General features: G+C 34.9%; 3 protein-coding genes across 7 annotated transcripts; 1 reads left to right on the top strand and 2 right to left on the bottom strand.

Annotated features, from left to right (window-relative positions):
* LOC149729559 (two pore channel protein 2-like) lies at positions 1-3,677 on the top strand. The gene has a single exon (XM_089886714.1). The coding sequence runs from the start codon at positions 635-637 to the stop codon at positions 3,029-3,031; it is 2,397 nt and encodes a 798-aa protein (XP_089742840.1). The 5' UTR covers positions 1-634; the 3' UTR covers positions 3,032-3,677.
* Positions 3,678-3,725: 48 nt separating this feature from the next.
* On the bottom strand, positions 3,726-10,324 carry LOC149729558 (uncharacterized). 4 transcript variants are annotated; one of them, XM_089886715.1, is made up of 12 exons: positions 9,654-10,323; positions 9,322-9,449; positions 9,195-9,270; positions 8,356-9,085; positions 7,142-7,556; positions 6,305-6,348; positions 6,154-6,247; positions 5,911-6,050; positions 5,673-5,809; positions 5,487-5,602; positions 4,251-4,262; positions 3,726-4,042 (listed from the first exon to the last, which is right to left on the bottom strand). In XM_089886715.1, the coding sequence occupies exons 1-12, from the start codon at positions 9,676-9,678 to the stop codon at positions 3,884-3,886; spliced, it is 2,076 nt and encodes a 691-aa protein (XP_089742841.1). In that variant the 5' UTR covers positions 9,679-10,323; the 3' UTR covers positions 3,726-3,883. The 4 variants fall into 4 exon arrangements, with proteins under 4 accessions (XP_089742841.1, XP_089742842.1, XP_089742843.1 ...); XM_089886716.1 differs by having other exon boundaries at positions 5,487-5,599; positions 9,654-10,322; XM_089886717.1 differs by lacking the exon at positions 4,251-4,262 and having other exon boundaries at positions 9,654-10,324.
* Positions 10,325-10,996: 672 nt separating this feature from the next.
* LOC149729557 (uncharacterized) lies at positions 10,997-24,357 on the bottom strand. Of its 2 annotated transcripts, XM_089886711.1 has the most exons (14): positions 20,171-23,519; positions 19,833-19,953; positions 19,101-19,296; positions 17,657-18,436; positions 17,006-17,152; positions 16,740-16,885; positions 15,898-16,057; positions 14,875-14,967; positions 14,232-14,293; positions 14,008-14,145; positions 13,298-13,491; positions 12,175-12,385; positions 11,711-11,954; positions 10,997-11,435 (listed from the first exon to the last, which is right to left on the bottom strand). In XM_089886711.1, exons 4-14 carry the CDS (start codon positions 18,252-18,254, stop codon positions 11,065-11,067), a joined length of 2,364 nt encoding a protein of 787 aa, XP_089742837.1. In that variant the 5' UTR covers positions 18,255-18,436; positions 19,101-19,296; positions 19,833-19,953; positions 20,171-23,519; the 3' UTR covers positions 10,997-11,064. The 2 variants fall into 2 exon arrangements, with proteins under 2 accessions (XP_089742837.1, XP_089742836.1); XM_089886710.1 differs by lacking the exons at positions 19,101-19,296; positions 20,171-23,519 and adding an exon at positions 23,563-24,357.
* Positions 24,358-24,582: the final 225 nt, after the last annotated feature.

The raw sequence follows: 24,582 nt of genomic DNA, 5'->3' as shown, positions 1-24,582 counted from the left end.
ATATCTGATTGTAGGGTATTGTTACGTCAAGGTTATGGTTAAGTTGTTAAATTCGCGCCGTCATTATGCACATGAGGTATTACCATAGGTAGATACCGAGTAGTCCAACCCTTTGTTACGTAAAACATAAATTGAACGGCAATTTGGGTCCAAAATAACACAGTAGGTATAGGGAAAATGTACGTTTTTCTGAAAATTAAAGAAAAACTTGGGCCTAAAAACAAATTTAAAGGTTGAAAAATGTAAAAAAACATGTGTTATTTGTTTTCTGTGTCAAAAATCAGAAGCGGTTGATTTGCGACATTTTAGTCATTTAATGCGGCTAAATTTATACATAATTCATTTAATGCGGCTAAATTTATACAACACAAACAAAACTTAACAAGTTCGTTTAAACCCATTGTCAAAGTCACCACTTTTGCTCTATTTTGGACACACATAGACGGCAGTTGGACTACTCGGTGTTTATACGACTCTGGGTTGAGGTATCCGAATTTGGTAGTGGTAAAGAATAGCATATTTTGGGAAAATGTCACTTTTAAAGTTTTTATAATGTGCTTCGATCGGTTTAGATTTCCAGCAAATTACGAAATGTAGATTTGGTAGATATTTTAGCTTGTCCTGCTAAAAAACTATGGTAGAAATGTTGGAGTGCAATCACGTTCCCTCTGCCCACGAAGATCAATTGGATAAAAAGCAAAGTGTATGTCTACTGAGTTCAGACGTATTGGACCAAAACCACACACAAGAAAGTGAAGAAACTACACCCCCTCAAGCTGTCTCCAATAATCACTTAGATGTGCCACATTCTACTTCATATAGCTACAATAAATTTGGTCAAGTAAAGTTACAGGCATCAGTTTTTCTTGAAGATGCTTTAGAATACCGCAGTGTTCACCATAAGACAAACGATTTTGCTTTAAAACTTTACCAGTGGTCTCATTCAGCACCTGCTGTTTATTTGGTAAATGTAACAACATTTCTACTTCTTATGCTTGCCTTTGTAGAAGAACCATCATCTCTTATTTGGTCCTCCGATCCTAGAAGAGGCTACACAAGAGTTGTCTTGCCGCCTGGATACACTGAAGGTGTAGAGCTTGTATGTTTGGTAATACTGTGTATTGATACTATTGTTCAGAGCTATTTGGTAACAAAACAGTATGAAAGGTCATTTATTCGACAATACCCATGGATTGCTGGTGGGTATGTCGTTTTAATGATCTCATTTATTGATGTTGTGATTTCTTTAGCACTTGGGAATACAGTATATAGAATAAGAGTACGGCGGCTTTTTCGCCCGTATTTTTTTGTTCAGAACACCACACTGCTTAAAAAGACACTGAAAGCTATACGGAATACTTTGCCAGAGATTGCCTCCGTTTTAACCTTGCTTTCACTGCACTTATACTTTTTCACAATGTTGGGAATGCTGGTCTTTCCGCATACACATGTTCATATAAATGGCACCCATCATCATGGAGAAGAATTTAACAACACAGAGTGGCAGGAGTACTTCAAAACGATAGATAATGCCCTCATGTCTCTTGTGGTTCTTCTTACAACTGCCAACAATCCAGATGTCATGATGCCATCTTACTCAGAAAATCGTCTGTACGCTCTTTATTTTATTATGTTCTCGCTTATAGGAACATTTCTTATATTTAACCTGTTAACAGCCATTATTTACAACCAATTTCGTGGCTATTTCAAAAGCTCAATGCAGACAAGTTATTTTCGTCGATGTGTTGCATTAAGTGCAGCTTATAACGTCATACGTTCAGGTTCTTGTCATAATGTAGAACTGCATGATGGCTGTACAACAGACTCCAAAATATCTCTAACAGTAACAATTGAAGTACTGGCCAATACTTGCATGCAACCAGAGAAACGTAACTTGTTAAAACAACGCACTAAGCCTTTTTTACAGAACAATGTATCTGAGATTAGTTATGGGGAATTTTGTTGTTTGTTTGAAGGCATTGACTCAGTTGTAAATGCTACAATACAATCTCAGGCAACTGTACCAATGTGGCGTTCAAGACAGATGAGGTTAATACAGAGAATGGTGATGTCTCGCTACTTTAACTTAATTGGAAACCTTATGGTTCTTTTAAATGCAATTTTAATGACAGTAGAAATTGCCATTCACTATGAAGAATCATTCCAAACTGTGTTCAGCCGTCTTAACATTATGAATTACATATTTGTTGTTTATTATTGCATTGAGCAGGTCTTGAAGATTATCTCACTTGGAAAAAGGTATTTCTGCACTCTAAGCTGTCTTTATGATGGCCTTCTATCCATAGCTTTGATTACAGTGGAATTAGTTCAACTTTCAGAGTTTGGAAATCAAGCAGCTGATATAAGCACTGGCTTGACATTATGGGATTGCGCAAGAATTGTCAACATTTTAATACTGCTGCGCTTGTTGAGGATTATTCCCAACTTCAAACCCATGGCTTTGGTCACCAATGTAATGGTTCAAATAATAAGAAGTCTGAGGTCTTTCATGGGCATCATAATTCTCATATATTATGTATTTGCTATTATAGGAATGATGGCGTTTGAAAAAGCAATTGACCCACCACCTGGCTTGAAGCCTAATACAGATTATGATGTTATAACCAGTGTCCCTGATACTACGTTGACGCCTCCAAATGCATACAAATGTGGCACATACCAACAGTTGGAATACTGGGCAAATAACTTTGATGATTTCGCTGCTTCTCTTGTTGTACTGTGGGACGTGATGGTAGTTAATAACTGGGGTGTCTTTCTTACGGCCTTTAAAGATATGGTGAGCCCATGGTCACAGATATACTTTGTTGCTTGGTGGCTTGTGTCGGCAGTGGTTTGTGTAAACCTCTTTGTGGCTTTAATTCTGGATCATTTTATCGACAAATGGGAAGGCAGTATGCAGGCTGGGAATGTTAGGAGAGGAACAATTCAGTCTCTGTTTCAAAGACATTTGCAACGCCCTTCTGATGAGTGCATTCAAGATGAACTAAGAAAACATCCGAATTTTGTTTAAGGTTTTATTATTTAAAAGTTTTACTACAATTTTAATTGCAGCATGATTACATTTTAGCCTAGTAAGAAGCATATATATTTTAATGATTATTTTATAGAAACATTAAATAATCTCAATATATTTTTATCGTTAAACACTTGATAGTCTAAAGCTTTTCAAATTGATTTTATATTTAAGTAGGTTTTATAATGCAGCGTTTTATTCTAATGGTATAAATTGTGAAAAGTGTGTTGGTTTAACACTGCCAATGTGCAATATGTGGTGTATTTAACTGTGTCCATATATTGTTGAAAGTTACTTGGTATGTAGTGTAATGGCTTCAGTTGTATAGTACGTAATATATTATTGTACTTTGTCTAACTGTGGCTAATGTGTAATTCATAATCAAGTTCCTTGGTTATAGAGACACTCCAGTATTATCCATTACAATCAGGTCATTTGTCAGAACTTATCTAAAAATCCATGTATAAACTAACCTCCGTGTTAATTATATTTAAATGTGCCATATTATAAATTGTTGCAGCTTACTAGAACTAAAAGTGAAGAAAAGTTAAAATGACTGTAATCTTAATTATTTTTACCTAATGTTTACTTCAGATTCCTAAATTTTGTATCCAAATATTAAAAAAAAATATTGTAAACCAAACTTGATTCATTCTTATTTGATTTTACTGCTTTTATTAACTTTGAAACATTACATGTTCATTTATTTATTACCATGCTTTGAGATATTGGCAGCAGTTTTCAAATACATATGCAGTCAGGTTTAACAACAACTACTTATATTCCCAGTGTTTTTTTGCATTTAAAACCATAAGAAATAGCTTTTACAACATGTATATTGTCCATTGATTACTTTAGTTTTGGTATCACAAAATTCCAATCCAAAGGTTTAGTGCTCGGTGATTCAGTTACTCTGCCAATAGTTTTAGCACCGTTATGTTTTGTTGCTTTTTTCTTGGTGTTTGGTGTCTCTGTTGTTTCAGCAGATTCACTTCCTTTCGGTTTATCCTACAAACAGTCCATATCAGTCTTAGTTTGTTCTCAGCTTAGCTCAATGCAAAGCAGATGTTGGTAATTTTTTATTTAATCACTTCAATACTGAAAAACACATGCATTATGTACTGACATTTAAACTATTCTTTAAAACTGATCAATCAACAAAATCACTAAAGAGGTAAACATAAATGTGCAGAGTGCAGTAATTGTTCTAATTTACCTCATGTGAAACCTTCATCCAAATGTGCAGAAAACATGAAAATATAAAAGTTTAGTTAAGGTAAAAATAACAGGAAGAAAGGTAAAGAAAATAAACATTTATTATAGTACAATGGGGTAAGATAGGACACTTAAGCACATATTGCCAAATATTTCCAAAATAAAAATAGATGACGGTTTTTTGGTAATACCACAAATTAGTACTATCATTCCTTTATTAATTGACACCAGTTTAATAAAATATAATAAATCCCACGAAGAGTTATTTAACTATCTGCACAACAAGTGAAATTTTACAAATTTGAAAACACACAGGATAAGATGGGACAGTTTAAAATCATTGTTAATTTTGATTAATAAGTGTATTTATAAACAGGAATATACGTAAATAACACGAAATAATACTGTACGCTTTCAAAATTAAGTCTAAACAATCTTTTTCTTGCCCTACTCCGGCTTACTGCTATAGTTTTTAACATGTTACTTATACATTATATTATTGCATAACAATTGGTATTGTTTACCGACAATGGGTAATGTTCGAACATCAATGGATAAATATTGTATCAAACAAGTGTATATGAACTTAAATAACAGAAAATTGATTATAACTATTGATATAGTTTTTATTTTTGCTACAAATTGGGTATTACTACTCTGTTTTTGGCACAAGCCACTTCTTATAAATTATCACCAAGTGCAAATAACCAAATTTCGAATATATTTTCAAAATATTATATTTTTATTATATCAGTATCTTTTAGTTAAATATCCCCGGAGGTATAAATTACTAAATTAAAAGCAAATCTTTAAAAGTTTGGCAATGAAAACATACAAAACTACAATGTGGGGGAAGATGGGACTCTAAAATGAAATATATTTATTATTTACATTAGCAGTATTCTGCAACTTGTAGTTAACCTACCGAGTTTAACAGGCTGTGCTAGTTTCTTTGCCATGTAAACTTCATCTATATAACGTTAAACCGATATTTTGTTGTTGTTTTTATTTCAAATTAAAGTCATATTGACCCCTGCCTATTTTCTTTATGCTTATATCTCAGTGTTATTTTACAAAACTAAAACTAGTTTTATGAGACAAAACCAAACTGTACGAAATATTCAAGGTTGTTTTATGAAGCTATGAAACTAGTTTAATGGTCTGTTTATTATTATAAACGAGTTATGCAGTTGTATAGATAGAAGTTTTTTCCACTTGAACAATATTGCTCTATTACCTTTTGTTTATGTGAATCAGACTTGCAATGATTTAAAGTTGACCCTTCATCAAAGAAAAAGTCACAACATGCGTCGCAATAGTAACCAGTCACCGGAATAATGTGTGGGATATCTGCTAACAGTGATTAGAAGTTTAGAACCACATACTGCTTACCTTATGATATATACGATTAGACTTCACTTACCCAACTTAAACTCTCCTTCTGGTACTATGTCAACTTTCTTTTTGTTCTGAATTTCCTCATTTCCCTTATATTGTTTACCGTGTTGCATGTGGTCTTTGTCAGATTGTTCATCAGGTAAAATATTTTCAGAGCTGTTACTGTTTAAAGTGCATGGTGTTTAAAATCTTATATTTGGTTACAAAGATCCTAAAGTAGCCTTTTATGATTTTTAATACAATGTATTGGAAAAAACATCTACTTAGAAATATCTTCATCTCCAAAGGTTTGCGAGACATTTGATTTATGGTCTGGTGTTTTAACATGTTGTACAAGTTGTCTTGGATGTCTAAACCACATGTCGCATACATCGCAGTAGGGTCTCTGCCATTTCTTCTTTTTCTATTTAAAATGTTTGTAAATTCAGCACATAAAACAAATGTAATAAAACGCAGTGACCACAACGCACAATGTAGAAATCTAGAAGCAAAATATAGCAATTTACCTTGTGCTCTGCTGTTCTGAGATGTGTTATCTTTTCCTCCAGGACTTTCATATCACACACTTTGCAAAACCAACTGATATCTTCTTTTTTTGACCTGTAAGAAATAAATATAAATTAACCTGTGTAGCAAAATTATAGCAAGGAAACTTACCTATTTTCATCAGGAATGTCATCTGTAGAAACATCTTTGAAATGCTAAAGATATATAAAAAAGTTAGTGTATGATTGCAACTGCAAGGTAGTTTTCAGTTTTCAATCAGTAAAAGAATAGGATACTAAAATTTAAGAACAGCATATTACATGTGTTGGATATTTTTTATCTATTTGCGTTTGGATTTTAACTTTTTGGTTTTTGTATAAGTATGTCAATGACCCCTAGAAAGCAAAGCGTTAGATTAAATTTATTTTGTACCATCTAGGAGTTCAAAATTCTTAATTTTCTAAATTTTAAAGCATGTAATAATTTTTCATTGAAATCAATAAATAATCTCATTTACTTTGTAACACTAGCAGAAATTGAGAAGAGTATGATTTTTCAACATGGACATGCACAGAAATAAATGCATTATTGGTATTGCATACATCTTCATGTTTTTAAATATAATTTTATAAACCCACATCCGTAAAAGTTTTTGTAGTTCATTTTAACCTGATAGATATGTTTTTGTTTTGTGTACTGATGTTAAGTATTCTATATCGGTGGGGTCCTGCAGCATGACACACCATGGGGCAGAATTGGCCCATTAGCCCCAATAAAGAAATAGTGAACGCTAGCCTAACTACATGATATTTAGTGTTAATTTGTAAGTTGTCTCAAATTTCTTAAATTTTTTGTGTTCAATTGGCTATAATATTGTTTTTGGGCAAAAAGGATAGTGTAACTGTGTGAGTATTTCAAAGTACCAAGCTGTAAGCAATATTTCAAAAGGTTTTTTTTCGGAGAGAGTAGTGCAGAAGTAGTTTAAGAATACAGTTATCAGTTACTCACAGTTGTAATGACCAAATGTCTTGATTCACTACCAGTGTCTGTTGCAACCATTCGAGTTCCAATTGGTTCTTCTGAAAGTTGATTCTCTGTTTCAAGAAAACCTATACCATCTTCAGTATCCTGTGGTTCAAGTTTAACAGAGGGACTAAGTGATCCATCAAAAAAAGGAATTTTTGCTGACACACAAGTTGTTATATTCCCTTCCTCTCTCATAGTAGCTTTCATCTCATTGATATAGTTTGAGAGTTGAATTGTTTGTTGTTTTTTCAAGATATTTTTAACAAAATTAGTATTTTCACCTAGTTCTGGTGCATTTAGATCATTTTGTGGAACAATTTCATTATTTTCTTGCTCCAATGCTTCATGTTTTATTGATGGTTGTTGTTTTAATATACTTTCTTCAGCAGGCCCTTTACTGTATGAAATGAAAAGAATGTTTCTGGAGTTTGGCTTGATAAAAATACAATCATTGACTGATGTGACACTTAACTATTTATGTTTTAAATTAAGCATATACAGGCTGTAATATGTAATTTAGTCTCCTATTGTCAAATTATAATTTATTTTAGGTGTTACTTGCTTGTTATGAAAAACAATGAAAGATATATATTTTAAATAGAATTGATAAAGCTTAATAGAAACATTTGATCTATTGTTTATGCCTAAAATAGTAATATCAGTAGAACGTATTGTTTGTTGTGTCTGTTTAATTTTATCTTGCGAATTCAATTTTATCTTGTTATTTAATCGTTAGTTTTGTGAACACACTAGCATACGGCACATTGTTCACCACAGCTTGGACTTTTAAGAGTGAAAGTTTCTTATTGTGACAAGTTTGTTAAATTGGCATAACGTTAGATTTCTAAAATTTATCCTGGCCCAATCAATATTATTACGATTTAAGATTTAATTAAGCTTAATGTATTTAGTTCCTGGTTTGAGGGTTTATATTTGTGTTTGTGACAAGTATATATATATATGTTTTGTGATTATTCAATGTAGACATGTTGTTGCTAAAAATGGTGTATCGGTGTACATTAAAACCATCACCATTTTTGCAATTTATTAATATTTTTAACATATAGATTTGTGTGCCTAAATTTAAGTTTGTTTAGTGTACGGCAATTACAGAGATCTGTAATTGCATTTCTGGTGTATCATGTTTCTGTTAACATCCACATAACCCAGTGTTTAGCCATAACCATCATACTTACTTATTCATTTCTTCCAGGGAACTTTTTGGCTTCAATGTTTTAATATGCAGCAGGTAATGGGCCAAACATGAAAGACCATTAGAATCATTACTTTCTTTCAATTTTTCTGTCTCTTCATAAACCCTTTTATTGCTATCAAACAAATCCTCATTTTTATCACTCCTGCGATTCTCTTCAATGTCTGTAACAGGAAACTGGTCTACATCAGTAGGAGCAAGGGTTTCTTCTTTTCTTTTTTCCTCGCTCCTTAATTTCCTTTCACGAATTGATCTGCTTAACTTTTCTCTGTGAAGACGGTAAGCCTCTTCCATGTCTTCTTCATTTTCCTGCAGTTTCATTATCTTGGGGGGTGGAGAAACTGTAGGTTTTTTTGGTGCTTTGGTGTTTGATTCTTGCTGACGCTGTGAATGAACACAGTTTCTGCTTTCCGAGTAAATACCTGAAGTATGATTGTCTTCTTTTTGATGGTAGTGGTATTCTGGTAGGTTGTATGCTTCTTTTTTTATATGCTGTTCTCTCCTGAAAGATTCTTGCGAATGATTATCCATATCTTGGTGTTTTGCTTCATAATGCTCTGAATGATAATCTGTTTCACTTAGAAAGTTTCGTTGATTACTCCCTGTGGGGTGGGTCATTTCAGAAGCTTCTCTTTCTTCATATCCATATGATGCTGCTTTTTCATAAAATTCATCATGTCGTACAGGTCTTTTAGCAATTCTATGCCTTGGCCCTGGTTACATAGAAAATCTCAATGTAACATTTAGTGTTAAATATTCAAGTCAAATTATTTAAATCTAAGTAAATTCTAAGTAAATTGTATAAACTTTACAAGTATCTACCTGTATTTTGTAGACGTGGTGTAACTAATAAACCTTCAGTGCGTCTAGGATTCGATAATCTGGGTCGAATGTCATGCTAAAAAGTTTCATTTAATATTGCATAATGTAAGGTTGTTAACAAAATTACCATCAAAGAGGCTCTAGGTCGTTGTAACAAGCCTAATCTAGGTTTGCGTATTTGGCCTCTTAAAAAAGGTCGATTTAAATGGTGTTCAGGTCTAGGAGCTGGTAGAAGTGCCATTCTGCGCGGTGGACCTTTAAAAAAGAATTATCCGTTATGAATTTATTTACTAACAGCTTTTCTGGATGTCCATCATGGTTATTTCGCTAGGGAGTAAAACATTGGGCCTGTATACAATGGGAATTAATACAATGGTGCAAATGCAGTTATTGTTGTACTTGTATTTCGAACCAAATTCAACAAAACCCAATAAAAAACACAGCTATTTATAAACTTACCTCCGGGTCTTACTTTTCGAATCATTACGTTTTCGAAGCACAGTATAGGCTACCACAAAACGTTGCAAAACAATTACTCAAAACCGAAACCTTTAACTCCCCATACAATTCATAAAACTTCCCCACTCGTGCGCAATCAACCATATAATCGAATTGGCGGGGATCACAGATATAATATCACAGAAATAAAAAAGAGTAGAACGCGCAACTGCTCAAAACCGTGATATATTCTTTTTTCTATTCACGTGACCGCCAACTCCGTCCCCATTTCCCTTCGTCTCCATTGTAAAAGATAGGCGCATAGTATTTTTGGAAGGTTTTAGCTGTTTATTTTAAAAACTACACCAACTATTCAAGTTTGTTAGGCTAGTTTAGTTATTTGGTACGTTAACGCTTACAGTTTACCACTTGTTTAGGAAATTTAATTATTTAAAAAAATTAATTAAAAATTTCAAACAAACGGTTTTTTAGAAATATATATATATTAGAAAATAGTTTTTTTACACAATAACTTTAAATTAAGTCAAAAAACGAAGAAAAACTACACAAAACGTCATCGACTTCATTGACTACAATAGTAAACGGGAACGACCCGCGAAAGAGAGACAGTGTATCGTGCTCTCTCCTTTGCCGACATTGGAGATGCGCCTTCTATTCTTTTTTATTTCTGTGTATAATATATATGAGTAATAATGAGTAATTTATTATATCTGTGGCGGGGTTGCTCTGATTTCAACGGCGCCTTTATGCATTGCTTCATGCAGTCATATATCTAAACATATGTTTAGATATCTGTGATGCAGTGTTTAAAACAGTAGTTCGCCCTTTTAAACGATTTTTAATATGTTAAACTAGTTTTAAGACAGCAGTTTTTTATACTTAAAAATGAAGTTTAAGACAGCAGTTTTTTATACTTAAAAATGAATCATATTTTTAACCGAATGAAATACCTATGTATAAATATACTGCAAGCGACAGAAGACACCTTGGCCTTCAATTAATTATTCGCTTTCAGTCCGACTTTTGAGTACAGTAAGTGGATCATGTTGCCCCCGAAAAACTACGTTCAAACGTTAAGTCCACCACTGATACATAGACGCGTCATTGGTGGTCATTAACATGTGTTACATTCTTGACAGATTCTTATATCAGTGAGTCGTTATATTTGCTACAGACACGTCGTGTAGGCTGAGATAATCTTATGAAAGTGACACACATTTGTGGGAACGGCACCGAAACTCAGAACACCCTTTCGTTTAAAGTAGCAACCAAAGACGAACACTTATGTGCTCCCATCTTATGTAACTGACGTTTCGGGTTTAGAATCATATAAATTATACATATCGATTTAAAAAATTTTAATCGTTAAGTGCGAAAGTACAACAGGAACAAACGCAAAGTATAAATGTATCTACAGTTCTTGCTGCAGACTATTGTTTTCACGCTGAAGCGCTTTGTTTATTGTTTTCTGTCGCGCAAGATCTCGTTCCAGTTCTTTATTCGCTTGTGACGTCACTTCCAGTTCTCTCATTAGCATCTGAAGGTCTCGCTTGAGCGCGTTCATCTCCCGCCAATCCGACATCTTTTCGTTAGAAGACTTTTGTGACGTCTTCTCGCGATCAATATCGTCACCATCGCCGTTATGGATGTCACAATTGCATTTTCGGTTGAATTTCCGCAACGCAACTATTTTGCAAGAGTTCGAACCTTTAAGAAGTTTGTTCACGAAATCGAGAGATGCGGTTTGAACGTTTATCCCGTTGATTTCAAGCAGTCTATCGTCTGTGACGTAATGTTGTATTATTGCTTGTCATTTGTTAATGTTTACTTCTGTTTTGTGATCCAATCACAGTTTAAATGAGATATTTGGATATACTAGTAAAGAATCACCTTCATGAGTAATAAAGAACAGACTCGGCACGGGCGGAGTTTCTAGTTGGGGGTTAAGAGGGGGGGTTAAGATTCTTGAATAGTACCGGTGTTTAAGAGAGTTATATTTGCCCCACTTTCTGACATCGGTGCTGTCGGTTAAATGATTTATATTAAAATGATCTCACCTTGTATCAGTCCCACTTTATCATCGTCAGTTTGTATGACTGTGCCTTTAATAATCACACCGTTTCGTGTTGTCTCCCGTTCCTCTTTCATAGAAATCCGATAACCGTCATCACCAGGAAAAATCTCACAAGTAAATACAGCGTGACATTTTTCTTTGGTCTTGAAAGATAGGATGTTGTACAAGCTACCACTGATCATGTGCCGGAACTTCTCAGCTTTGCGATGACTGACAAACAAGGACATCTGTAACATAAAAAAATAGATTTAAAAGATTACACATGTTGCAATGTCTATATGTAGGTGAAATCTTTTAGAACTTATAAGCCAGATTCGGGCCCAATGCAATATACGTCAAAAACTTTTTATTTTTGACTTTTCAGATATATATCCTCGCGTGAAGCGAAACTTGGCGAGCTTCTTATATTGGATCATGTGAAACTGAAGTAAGGATACCTAAACGTACCTTCATATCCAGCATCTGGTATTTATGTTTCAAAATAAGTAGGTCTGATTGGTGAACAGCAATTTGAAGCTCTACGTCAGCAAGAAGACCTTTATCTGTGACGTCATCAGAATCCTGAGTATTACCCATTTGTTTTGATAAGAGTTGTCGTTGATGGCGGAATAATTGACCGAGCATTTGTTCTGTGTTGTTTATGTGTTCTTCTGTAGCTCTGTTATCAAATATATAACGTTGTATTGTGGAATTCCATTATACAGTATTCAGTAGACTAGAACAGTGCTCTTCAACCGGTGTGCACGGTGTACCCTAGGGTGCACCAAAACATGCCTGGGGTAAACCGGTGAAAAAGGGTATACAAGGCTGCATCACAAACTTTAAAAAAATTTAGCAATAATATTTAGTTTTTGAACATTTTTAACAAATTTAGCCACTCCTACAGTTTCTTTCGAATGAAATCTTTATCTTGTTCCACTAGGAATTGCGAAACGTCATTAGTTTTACGTTAAAGCGATCAGGTGTACATGAGTTCGTCGCAACAACTTTAGGGGTTCACCAACCCAAAAAATTTGAAGAGCACTGGGCTAGACAGTACATGCGTTTTGATTCTCTACATCGTCTCATCGATAGTAAACAACCAACAACGAATATTTACAGAATTATATAACCGTACCCACAAATATTAAATATTTGTGGGTATGGATAGTTTACTTGTTTATTAAGGTTAAACGCATTCGTTGTGTATAATTAGTGCATTACGCTAAATATATCAGGCATATTTCCGTTCTAATTTTAACGCCTTAACTTACTAAGCATATAGGAGTTATAATTACTCCACAAACGGACATTTATTTTGATTTAAATATACGTCACACCAATACATATAGTAGGGTGGGGGAAGATGGGACACCTTTAGAACATAATATCCAAATATCCTGATCGTATTTTAAACAATTAACAGCGGTCTGTGAAAGTCAGGAAAGCAAAGTTTCATTTTTCTTTGAATGTTCTTTGCTTACTACCAAATAGGACGAGAAAATATCACGAAAAGTTGTCCCATCTTCACCACCCCACGATATATGTATGCCTCATATTTATATCTAAACCGTAAAATTTTGGACAATACCTCATATCTGCTTCGATTGCCACCGAGCTCCCACCCTCAACTTGCTGGTAGTTAGAGTCCCTGTAACTTTGTAGTCCGCCTTCCAACATTTGTCTCACTTGCGACACCTTCTGAAAAGTTTCATCTGTTTGTTCCTCCCTTTCTCGTAGTTGAGCACGTAAAAGTGAATTCTCGACTAGGTAACAATCAGCATTCTGTGACAATACAGTTTGTAAAGTTAATACCTATGCAAAATTTACAATGGTTTGTTACGTAGTAAAACTTGATTTTGCATAAACTGGCGCTGTATCACAGTCAGCACGCCTGCCTCAAATCCAAAAGTTAAAGGGTTTCAGGGTCGTCGCTTCTACCATTGTGGGCATATTTATCCTTGGGCGAGATAGTAAGTTACATTCATTCAAATATTCAAATAGTTAGGCATGATTTTTCATGGGCCATGTATTATGACACGGCTGGTCTGAAGACACGAACGGGCCATGTATTATGACACGGCTGGTCTGAAGACACGAACCTAAAGCGAGTCGTTACTATTACTTTAAAAATACAAATAGCTAATTATGGGTTGCCTAAATTTAGTTATACATGTTTACAACAAACAACAACTTATTTATGGGCGGCACCACTGATGTGTTACTATCTGCCGCTGCTCGTAACATATAGCTTAATATCCCATGAGTGTTGCGCAAGAAATATGAATTAACTTCACACACCGCTGTTGAATCATCTTTTTTAAAATCGATGTCGTTTATTGTCATGACGTCACAACTGTCGATCGATTTCAGACTTGTGACGCCACCATGGTGCTTCCAGGACTCTGAAGTGGCGGAATCTTTGCTATTTTTCGATGCCTGTAACAATTGAATTTGGTATTATTTTCATACCTCTTGAGGTATTACCTGAATAAGCTACGCATTATGACGTAATAATTACTTACGTGGGAGGCGTTTGACGTCACAGATAGCGATCGCGAGAAATCAGGAAGTACGTCAGAACCGTCTGAAACATTCATCATTGCTTATGCCAAACACCATAGACAACATTAATCAAAAAATAATAATAAACCTAATTTAACGCATTATACAACGTATACTGTGTGGTAAGAACTGTGTTTATTTAAACAGTTACTAACTGTCTTTCATAGTCGTGAGAACATGGTTATATATATATATTTTAATATTCTTGTTTACTAACAAATGTGACGATATAAGGAAGAAAGACAACATTGAGCATCGTACACTAACCTACTATTACAAAAATGCCTTCAAATTGTTGCCAAAAAAGACTTTCTAAAGTATCATAATTCATAACAGATTAGGTTTAAGTCGTAATTAGGTTAAAAATACAACTCAATACTCTAATTTGGGAGTAAGGATACCAGAAGCACGTGTGACGTGACAGTCATTATGATATATAACGTCTTATATTATCTGCCGAAATCGTATTATGTGTCTTTTACATTATGTCAGAGATAAAAATACCTTAAAGCAAGCACTTACAAAGTTACAAGTGGTAATTCGGAAGTGGGCACAAGATAAAACTGAACACTAGTGTTGTAACGACTGTCCTTAAAAAATTACCATTTTGTAGTCTGATAGAGGTCTTATCACTCAGTATCACTGTAGAGCCATTATTCCATTCCCTCCTCTTGCCTTCTTGAATCTCAACGATCGCTAGAATTGTATATATATTTTTACGTCATAATTAATCAATTATAGTTAATTGCTCCAACTGACGTAGGTACTTGTAATTAATACAATAATGAGACGCGTGCCAGGTATCACCGGACACCAATGTTTTTTTACGATAAAAAAAAAACGATCAATATTGTTACGTGTTTGAGGTGTTTGGTCCGGGACGTTGCCCTAACGGCCAATCGCGGGGCCTGCCTGTCGTAGTCTGCTCTAAACTGAAACAACTATATAAAATCGTATATCGTTTTAATAAAAGCAAATATAAAAACAGACGTTCTAAAATATAAAAGTGGCAATGACCGATAAACAAGTTAGCATACACAGGTACAATGAAACTACTGAGAACAACCGTATTTTGTAAAACGACTCAAACGACACTTCGCACAATCTCTAATACAATTACACAACCTTTCCACAACACGATACAACGAGAACTAACCCAACAAGCGAATCGAAACGAGAAATAGAAGACGCGCAAATCACTTCAATCAGCCCAACGGCAAGGAAACGCCGAGACTTAAACGTGGGAAAAATCAAAGAAACCAAGCGTGATAACAGTGAACAAAAGTGAAACAGTGATAAGGAAAACCAATAAAAATAGACAATGAAATCGACAAATTAAACATCGCACACAACAAAGACTGAAATAATGCAAACCTAAAAGCACACACAACATAAAAGTAAATAAGCGTATGTGGGCTCAAAGCCCTCATACCCACAACGTAACAATATTAAAACAATTGTATTTGGATTTCAAATTTAATAGCTTCTAGTTAACAAGCCGTTTGCACGTGCAACGGTATGCGCCTATATCCATACGTTCGTATGGCAATATATTTTTTAAAATCTTCTATCGATCACCAAACAACAGTTCCTCAGTGACGTAATGTGACCTTTTTATGACCTTACCTCCATCTATGGTGAGCTCACAAAGAACGAACAAAGAAGAATCGACGTTTCGTAACCGGAACTTCCTCAAGGCCAATTTAATCACGTGGTCAACTGAAGACTGCTTCGAGACTCGGAGTTGCTTACCACGTGGTTTGTGTTTTCCAATTTGACACGTGATCTGTTAAACATTTTGTGGGTTAAAAATGTTAAAGTCGCTTTATATGTTGTTGGCGCCAGGTGTGTTAAGTGTGAAAGGTTCTTCTGGCAATTGTTTGTTTTGTGATCTTAAAGGACTCTCGTTTCGTCCGCCATACAGCAAGACAGCATCAGCAGGGTTTGCCGCTTAAACATTACGATGAGCCGTGGCTTATCCAGAGACAAAAATGACCGCAATGATAGCAGTGTCGATCCCGAAATTATTACGTGTTTTATGTTCGGATTACAGAAACTGAGCAAACTTCTAACAGGCGAAGCAGTTAAAATACCGAAAATATCTATACAGCTACTCAACGACAAACTCAGTTCTCGCGCACGACCAAATGTCAAAAAGTTTGAATAGCTTTAAACCATGCGACAGGGTGTAATAAAAAAGCACAAAATTAACCGCAGTTCGACACGGCGACTCGTGAGCCATAAGTGTGATCCGTAAATTTCGTATTACGCCTTAGTTGTCAAAATTTCCTATGAGGAAACGTCTACGTTTTGTTAGTTTTCTAAAAGCGTTTGCTCGCGGAAGGAAATTTAATAAATGTTTAAAAGGTATTATATTGATATACCGTTTTTTTTCCGGTTTATAAAACAGTTTGACAATCTTTGAGGTGGTTTATGATAAATCCTAACCAGGTTTTTCTGTAAGTCACCTTGATCATGACTCCTTTAGTTTGCGTCATCTCTAGTCTTCTTGTAACACGAGGACGGGGTGATGCGGTGTAACTTTTGTAAATCGCGAGCGGGCATTCATCACGCTCCAATAGCCTTCGTGACTGCATAGTTCTCTCTTTCTTTTCTGAAGACAGTAAAAATATTTTACAAAAATTGTGCTTTAAAAAAACAACAGTTTTAATATTTTCTTCAAATGGCACATTTTCCCTATTTTTTAAGGGCAGGGAACAAAAAAGATACGAACCTTTTGGGTCATTGATTGGGTTTGTTACGTCATGAATGACAAACAAATTGTTGTCGTCTGTGATCGAAGCGCAATCGAGGAACATTTGAATAAGTTCAATCGTCGTTGTCGTTTCTGTTATTCTGAGTTGAGTTTCAGTAAACAAGTCTGTAAGGATAATAAACCTGATGCAAAACTGAGCTTAATAATACTTTATTTGACAGATCGTCAAAGTTAGAAGGTTTAGAACTCCACAGATAAGTAATTGATACGAAAAAATCGTTTACCCAGAGAATTATATGTATATTAATATACTATAATAACTTAGAAATACTAGGACCCCATTTATATCTAACATGCTTAAAATACGTAATTCGTATATCTGATGTTTGCAATACAAAGCAAAATACTAAATAATGCGTCTAATAGTAACTTGAGAAGTCGTAATAAACTTAAAATATAAATAAAAGTATTGCTTAGTAATCAACACGAATCTTGCTTTTTAGATAAAAAGCGCTATTTAAAACGTTTAAAGAAATTACATAATGTTAACATGCCCTTTTATAATGTCACACCTTAACAGCCCGCTTTAAATATATATAGCTTACCTACCTATATATAGCATCATAGTTTGATAAGTTAAAAGTCATCATTTTAAATTTGTACACTTACTGTTTCCCAACAAATCTGAGAAAACGATGATCGAATGCAGGGATCCTGATGACGTTACTGCAGGTGACGTCACCTCTGACGTGGGACTTTTCAACTTTCCCATCGCTTGCTTGATGTTGTTCAGTTTCTTCATCATTCTGCTGGGAGTGCTGGTTGCTGATGACGTCACGCTAACGTCACCGAACCTATCTTGGTCAGAGGATGACGATGGAGTAGTGGCGGTTGATGACGAAGAAGAGCCGCTGACGTAATCTGATGACGTCAGAGCTTCCGTCGAACGCGTAATCGAAGGTGTCAATCTTTGTTTCATTGTTTTAGGTTTGGTTTCAACTCTTGAACTTGATTCGCGTAAAACTTCGGCTAACTTTAACAGCACGTCTTGTTTATGATGGGAATTCTTAAACTTCAACAAATTCATGTTTTCCCATGCCATTTCCGCTTCCGCTAGGTCATTCCCGGTTATCTTGGCATTCTGGAACTGCTTAGTGAGACTCATGTCGTCATCGAGTCTGTTTGATTTTAACCAATCACACGCGTCCTCTGTTGTCCAATCCGCAATGTCCCTTCTCTCACTTTTAGTTTGAATAAATTTTTTCATTGTAGAAAGACCTCTTCTCTCAAGATGTAAACTTGATCTTAGCTTGGATTGCCGCACGAAAACTTTGTTTTCACCGCTGTCCTCAGGAACTGTAGCGGTGCCGGATTTTGTCCTGGTGAGCTGGGTACGTTTCGATCTACGATGGACGCTACTTCTCGACTTTAGCGATCGATTGTTGGCAGCTGTTATAATGTGAGGTTTAATATGATGTAAGGATTAAGTGTGACGTAATGCGTGACGTATCTTGCAGCGTTATATATGTATCACATGACTCGAATTTCTTTTGTCTTATATACAATAGACCAACGCTGTGTTTCTTGTTTTCGTGTTTTTAATAACTAACAACCCTTTTTTATAGTCATGAGGATACGGTATAATCTGATTCTATAAATATTGTTTGACCACCACCAAATTGGAAGATAAATGAGAATGAAAACATAAACCACCTGTCCACCTTATATCCCGGGCTATACTATATGATGTTCAAGTTAAAAGGTGCAAACGGGTTTGTATAAACTGATAATGCGGATATTTCATATAACTGCGCTTACTTAATTATCGTTAAAATGGAGCTTAATTGATATTTCAATCATACTAAAACAACCATGTAGATCTCAAACACGTCACATCGTTTATAGCAATCATGGGCAATAGTAGCAAGATATGGCCAGTTGTATTTATAAAATTTAAAATTACTGGTAGTTGTAACTTAACGTTTAAAGAGATTACAGATAAGAGAGAGTCGGATTAAAAACGATGTGAACAATGAAAATAAAATGCAAACTGTACATGACAGTACAAAGATTTAAGTTCAAACATATAGTAGGGTGGGGGAAGATGTGACACCTTTTCATTTTATTTTCCGCCCATTATGTAGTACGTAAGAAGATTCAAAGAGTTCTAAAACCGCATCCTCACGACTCATATATAGACTGCTGTTAATTGTTTTAAACACTTGAATCCCAAAAGTAGGCTGGTTTAATATTGTTGTCAAGAAACAAACAATGTGTTCACTAAATTGTACAACCGTATCTTTTCGACTCTAAAAAAGCATTGGTTATTGTTTAAAACACGATTAAAAATGTGGATATTATGTGCTATAACGGTATCCGTCTTATCACACGATACTATAACTAGGTGTTTTGAGGGGTTCTACACAATAGGGCCATTTAATCAGCGTATCACCGTCTTAAATGCGACACAGTTTAAATCCGTAATGTTAATATTAAAGCAATTGGCTAATTTGTCACGGGAGACGTGTTTAGGGCTTGATTAAATCTGTAATTCCAATCGAATCGATCTAAGTGATCTTGTTTGTTTATGAGCAAACGAACCAGTCGATGGTTAATAGATTGTCTTCAAAGATACACTGCGTGTTTTTACCTTACTTCAGCAGAAAGTTATACGCGTTCCTCATTAAATTTTTTTTACAGTTTTGTTAAAAAAAAAGGTTTGTTGTTACAAACATGTCATGCCATATGTTAACACGATTTTATCTCAAACGTTTTGATTTAACACTAAAACCATTTTCGGTGATCTTATAAACACACAACGAATATTGGGTTAGGTGTAACTTGCCGAGGAATTTCTTTCCTTCTTTTTCTTTATCTTTCTCTTCACAAAATTTTGTCAAACTGACGTCACTGGTCTTGATGTCATTTTCGTTGTTCAAAATCAGAGACTTACGTTTGATGGCGTGCTATAGGAAAGAATATATTGTATAAATGTAAAATTTTAGCACACCTGTTTTTAAAACGAAACAAATGTGTTAAATTTGTATAACAAATGTTCGAAACGAACATGGTTCTATAAAAACTATGACACTATGAAAGCATGTTTGTTATTCCTTCCCCTACAGTACAGTAGTAACTATACATGGTTTTATAAAAAAAAACGCTTTAGTAACGACGCCTTACATCAATATACTGTACAAGCGAAATCTCCAACGATCACAGCGAACTGCAATACAACTTATACATACTACAACGCCGGGTTCTTATTATCGTTGCCGCCATCTTCGCGTTCTGTGTTTTAAATTGACCTCTTAACCCTGGAACAGTGGCCTTACATCGAACAACGCGATGTACGAAACTATTACTACAGTACTTCCTCGTAAAATCCTAAGACATATATCCCCATAGGACGGTCAAATGTCTTAAACACGGAGTCTGCGAGTCTGTATTACTTGATAAAAGCGGTTTGCGACATTTCTTCGCTTGTTTACAGCAAACAAACTTAATATTCTAAAACCCTTAAGGAAACCTCTTTTTAAACATTTACACCTTGAAATATTTAGGTAACTAGCACCGCTTACTGCTAATGTTAAAGCAAACCTGTTTACGAACCAAAATGTGAAACACTGATATATGGCCACTAACATCAAAATGAATGACCTATCTTTTGTGTATTCTAGATAGAATACCACGCTTTTTAAGGTTAAAAAACTACCCTTTATCTGACACTTTTACTCGAGCATTTTTTTTACTTCTATATCGTGTTTTTGACAACTGTTGTTTGCTGCTAGATCCCTTTTTTTCGTTGTTTAATTAGTTTTATCTTCGCTACTGTATTCGAACAGATAAATGGATTTATGTTATGCTGTTAAACGTACACACCAATGTTATTTCATACGGCGAGGCTGGTCGTCTGTCAAGTCGCACTTCTAACATTTGAACCGCGCAAAATCGATTACGTCACAATCGCTGATGTTCTCTTATATGACAAACGATCATTATGATGTTTATGGGAATGGATTTCCTCAGCCAATACGGTAATCGGATTTCCAAATATTAAGTCCGATAATGAATACACGATTTAGAGTATAAAACCACGCTAATTCGTTTGTTTACTATTATATAGTGAACCATATAAAACAAGAGCACGTCGTTTGTCCTTTTCTACACCACGTAGGCATATTTTATATTGTTATTTATTAGTGGTATTATGACATGTGCGGTAAACAAACACCTACATGAGGTTTTATGGCACAAAGAAACGCCTTTGGCCAAAACATTAAATTGCTACACTGAGCAATTTCACGTCACAATCCCCAATTGTAAAAATGGCTTATTTAGAATTTAAAATTCGTTTCTAAATAAGGAATTTCATTTTGTTGAAATGTCAGCGAAAATAACGACGTCCAAGCGTGATGGGACATTGTGCGTTGAAATATAACCAACACACAGTCATATACAAATCTGCTTGACGAAGTGACTGCACTTCGTGAACAAAACATCACGAAATCGTTCACGCTTGAAACCGTGCACGAATAAACTATCATCATTCACCAGCATATGATTAAACAATACACATTACATCATACGACGCCAAGTTCGTTTTTTTTAAATACAACCGTGATAAATTAAAGACAATAATATAGTAGCATATTTTCACGTCACTATAAAACACATTTGTTAAATGTTTAAAAGTAAAACAGAATCAGGAAATATGGGTTTTATGTGCTAACCAGCATCTTATCCCGCAGTACTATGCTCTCTGCCGTCACATTATGCTGCTTCTAGGCTAAGCTTTACCTACGAAAATAAAATCCAGAAGGAATTGGTTTCCATATTTTAAGTGGCATTAACTCGTAATCCCTCAAATTGCCGGGAAACGACGATTCATATCGTTCAATTAGAAGTAAGTGATTATCGGAATAATTAAGCTATTACATGGTGCAGGTGCCCATTTGACTTTTCAAATTAAAACCGAATTATAACCGGCGTTAATGATTAAGCAAAATATGTTTTACATTTTGAAAGGGTTTTAAATGCAAAGTGTAAATTCAAATCAAACAAAGTAAAATTTAAATGCAAATCTAGATATTATATTAAATTGTCGGTTTTAAACTAGTTTTTCCAATTATGCAAACCAAAGTTCCCGTATCGTATATTTACATGTTTAAAGTGGTCTCTACCTTTAAACACAAGGGTTAAAAACCACTTCATAACCTTCATTGATTACTATACACGTGATAATACAGACAAGCGCAAAGGCCTCATTTATCTAATTTATGATAAGATCTTATCGTAATTGATGCAGTTACCGCTCGTTATGGTAATGCTAATCTAATTCATCAATTACGAACAAGAATGCACTTTCTGGGATCGTCATTACCAACGGTCATACTTGCAGAGGAAATCTATGCGTCTGTATTTAAAGCTACATGAACCATTTAACTTTTTGATAACTAAAAATTTCCAAATGTTATCTTTTAACACATCATTAACACTTTACATATAACTTTGCATGATACTTTACTTGCAAAACATAGACCCTTTAGTAAATATCGACAGCAATTACTATAGGGCCCTATAATAGTTACTGGTAACTGTATAAGTAAGTCAGTATACTGCAACGTTACAAAACGTTGTCTACTTTTACGACCAAGCTGCAATTACAATTTTAATTATAACGGTGTCTAGTTAGACCTACATATTAACCAGCGCATAACGCAGTATAGTATACGGGGATTTTCGCATGATTACTACACATCGTTACTTTCAAGGCAGATTACGATGAACCACATGTGTGTATCCAGTTGCGTTTGATAACCATGCCAAATTAACTATCACGCCCATGTTGATTTATGATCTACCTATCAGTTAAGCATGTTTCATCTTTAATCAGTTTTATGATGTGATAAACCTAACAAGTAGATTGACTTGTTCGCCTAGTGACATTATAACTTGTGCTGCTCATCACAAAGCTATTTGCTGCTGACATAACCGTTAACCAACTTATTTTATATAGTTTACACCTTTCTACTGATTTTTACTTTACACTAGAAAACTAACCACCCGAAACTAATATCAGTGGTTCTTAAATTGTGTTCTTAAAACGTACAAGTATAATGGGCTACAAATGTTTTCATTAGACAGCATAGCTATTTCACAGATTACTCTTTACAGCACAGTACCACGCTAATAAATAAATAATTGGTCCTCGGATCAAGCAACCACTTTTTTTAACCACTTTGTTGTATCTCTTTAAGTCAGATTGTACACCAATATTCTTTGAACTATACCCTGGCGTTCTCGAAAGGATCTATGTATATACCCATACCTATATACCTATATACTTGAACCAATATACTCATTTTTACCACCTGTCAATGTCCCTTTTCACTGTTTAGCCTAGAGCAAAACTCATCAGCGAGCTATATAGTTGTCCGGTATGATAAGTAGGATAAAGGTAAATCCTCTGGACATTTAGCTCCGTAGCGGTTTGAAACACAATCTCCATAAGGGTTATGACTTACGGCAATTGGCTATAATTTGATATCAAAATACAACTACTTATAACTCACCGAGTGCTTAAGCATTTTAAAGGTCGCAAGTTTAAATTGAATCCGCTGTCAAGATGTTCTTGCTTATACTGGTTCCTTGTCACGAAGTAGCGCTTTGGCGAAGCACGCTCTTTTTACCTTTTTTGGAGTTGTTGCAGATACTGCGCTCGCTGCAAGTCGTATAAGAGATATACCTAACTCTGTGATTTAACAAAGAATTTACTGACATACGATAATGTTCAATTGGTGCGGAAAATTAGGTCCCGGAAGCCCGACAATGACACTCCGTGACGTCACAATCAATAGAGCGGCATGCTGAGAGTGTCTATTGTGACATAACAAACCACACAGCTATCTTCCTTAACCATTGTAATTGTGACGTAACAAAAACTTGAGTTGCGTAAGTTTTGCAGCAATCCCGACGCATTCTTAATCAAATCCAAAATAATTCAATTTTAGGTTTTAAAGCGAAATCCATACATATTTAACCTTTAGCTTTATGTATGTCTGTACAAATGCTCCGATAGCTTTCCTTAGCTCGAGTACCACTTCTATAACTGCAACTGAATAGGAAACATTGAAGCTATTTAGGCTGTTTCGGAGTGGGTGGCTTATTTGCTCACAGAATAGATACTGACGTATCTCGTGGGTTACTGTGTTTATATGTAACCGGATATACGATGTTCCTGAGTTTGTTTACGAAAAAAGCGCTTGTATTTTTAAACGCACATTTTTTACTCGACATGAGTTAATTTGTATTGTATTGTTAGTTTAGCAGCCAAGTTTTTAGCAAACACTTTTAATCGTTTTTATCTTGGCGTGCATATCGACTGTCGTTTGTTGCCAATTCCCTTTTTCTAATTATTCTAATCTTCGTTACTGTTTTCAAGGATATAAATACAATTTATTTTATGTTGTTTCATCATATACTGTCTTAAACACCAATAACCTTGTCTCACAACAATTGCGAATGTTACGAAATAACTAAGTTAGTCGTTGACAGCTGTTCCACACGTTGTGTCCAAACAACTGTTTGTGTTT

This window comes from Ciona robusta, chromosome 10 (assembly GCF_009617815.1).
Source record: "Ciona robusta chromosome 10, ASM961781v2".
NCBI classification, from domain to species: Eukaryota; Metazoa; Chordata; class Ascidiacea; order Phlebobranchia; family Cionidae; genus Ciona; species Ciona robusta.
The sequence above is the reverse complement of the archived record's forward strand: the minus strand, read 5'-3'. Positions and strand labels throughout refer to the sequence as shown.

Excerpts from the sequence above, each read along its gene's own strand:
- LOC149729557 (XM_089886710.1), bottom strand. Across the intron at positions 17,153-17,656 it reads CTCAGATTTGTTGGGAAACA|ACTTGTTTACTGAAACTCAA; the intron begins GTAAGTGTACAA and ends TTATCCTTACAG. Across the intron at positions 16,058-16,739 it reads CTAAAGGAGTCATGATCAAG|ATCACGTGTCAAATTGGAAA; the intron begins GTGACTTACAGA and ends AATGTTTAACAG.
- LOC149729559 (XM_089886714.1), top strand. The coding sequence starts at position 635 with ATGGTAGAAATGTTGGAGTGCAATCACGTTCCCTCTGCCCACGAAGAT.
- LOC149729558 (XM_089886715.1), bottom strand. The coding sequence starts at position 9,678 with ATGATTCGAAAAGTAAGACCCGGAG. Across the intron at positions 6,349-7,141 it reads GACATTTGGTCATTACAACT|CATTTCAAAGATGTTTCTAC; the intron begins GTGAGTAACTGA and ends ATATATCTTTAG. Across the intron at positions 6,051-6,153 it reads TCAGAACAGCAGAGCACAAG|AAAAAGAAGAAATGGCAGAG; the intron begins GTAAATTGCTAT and ends CATTTTAAATAG.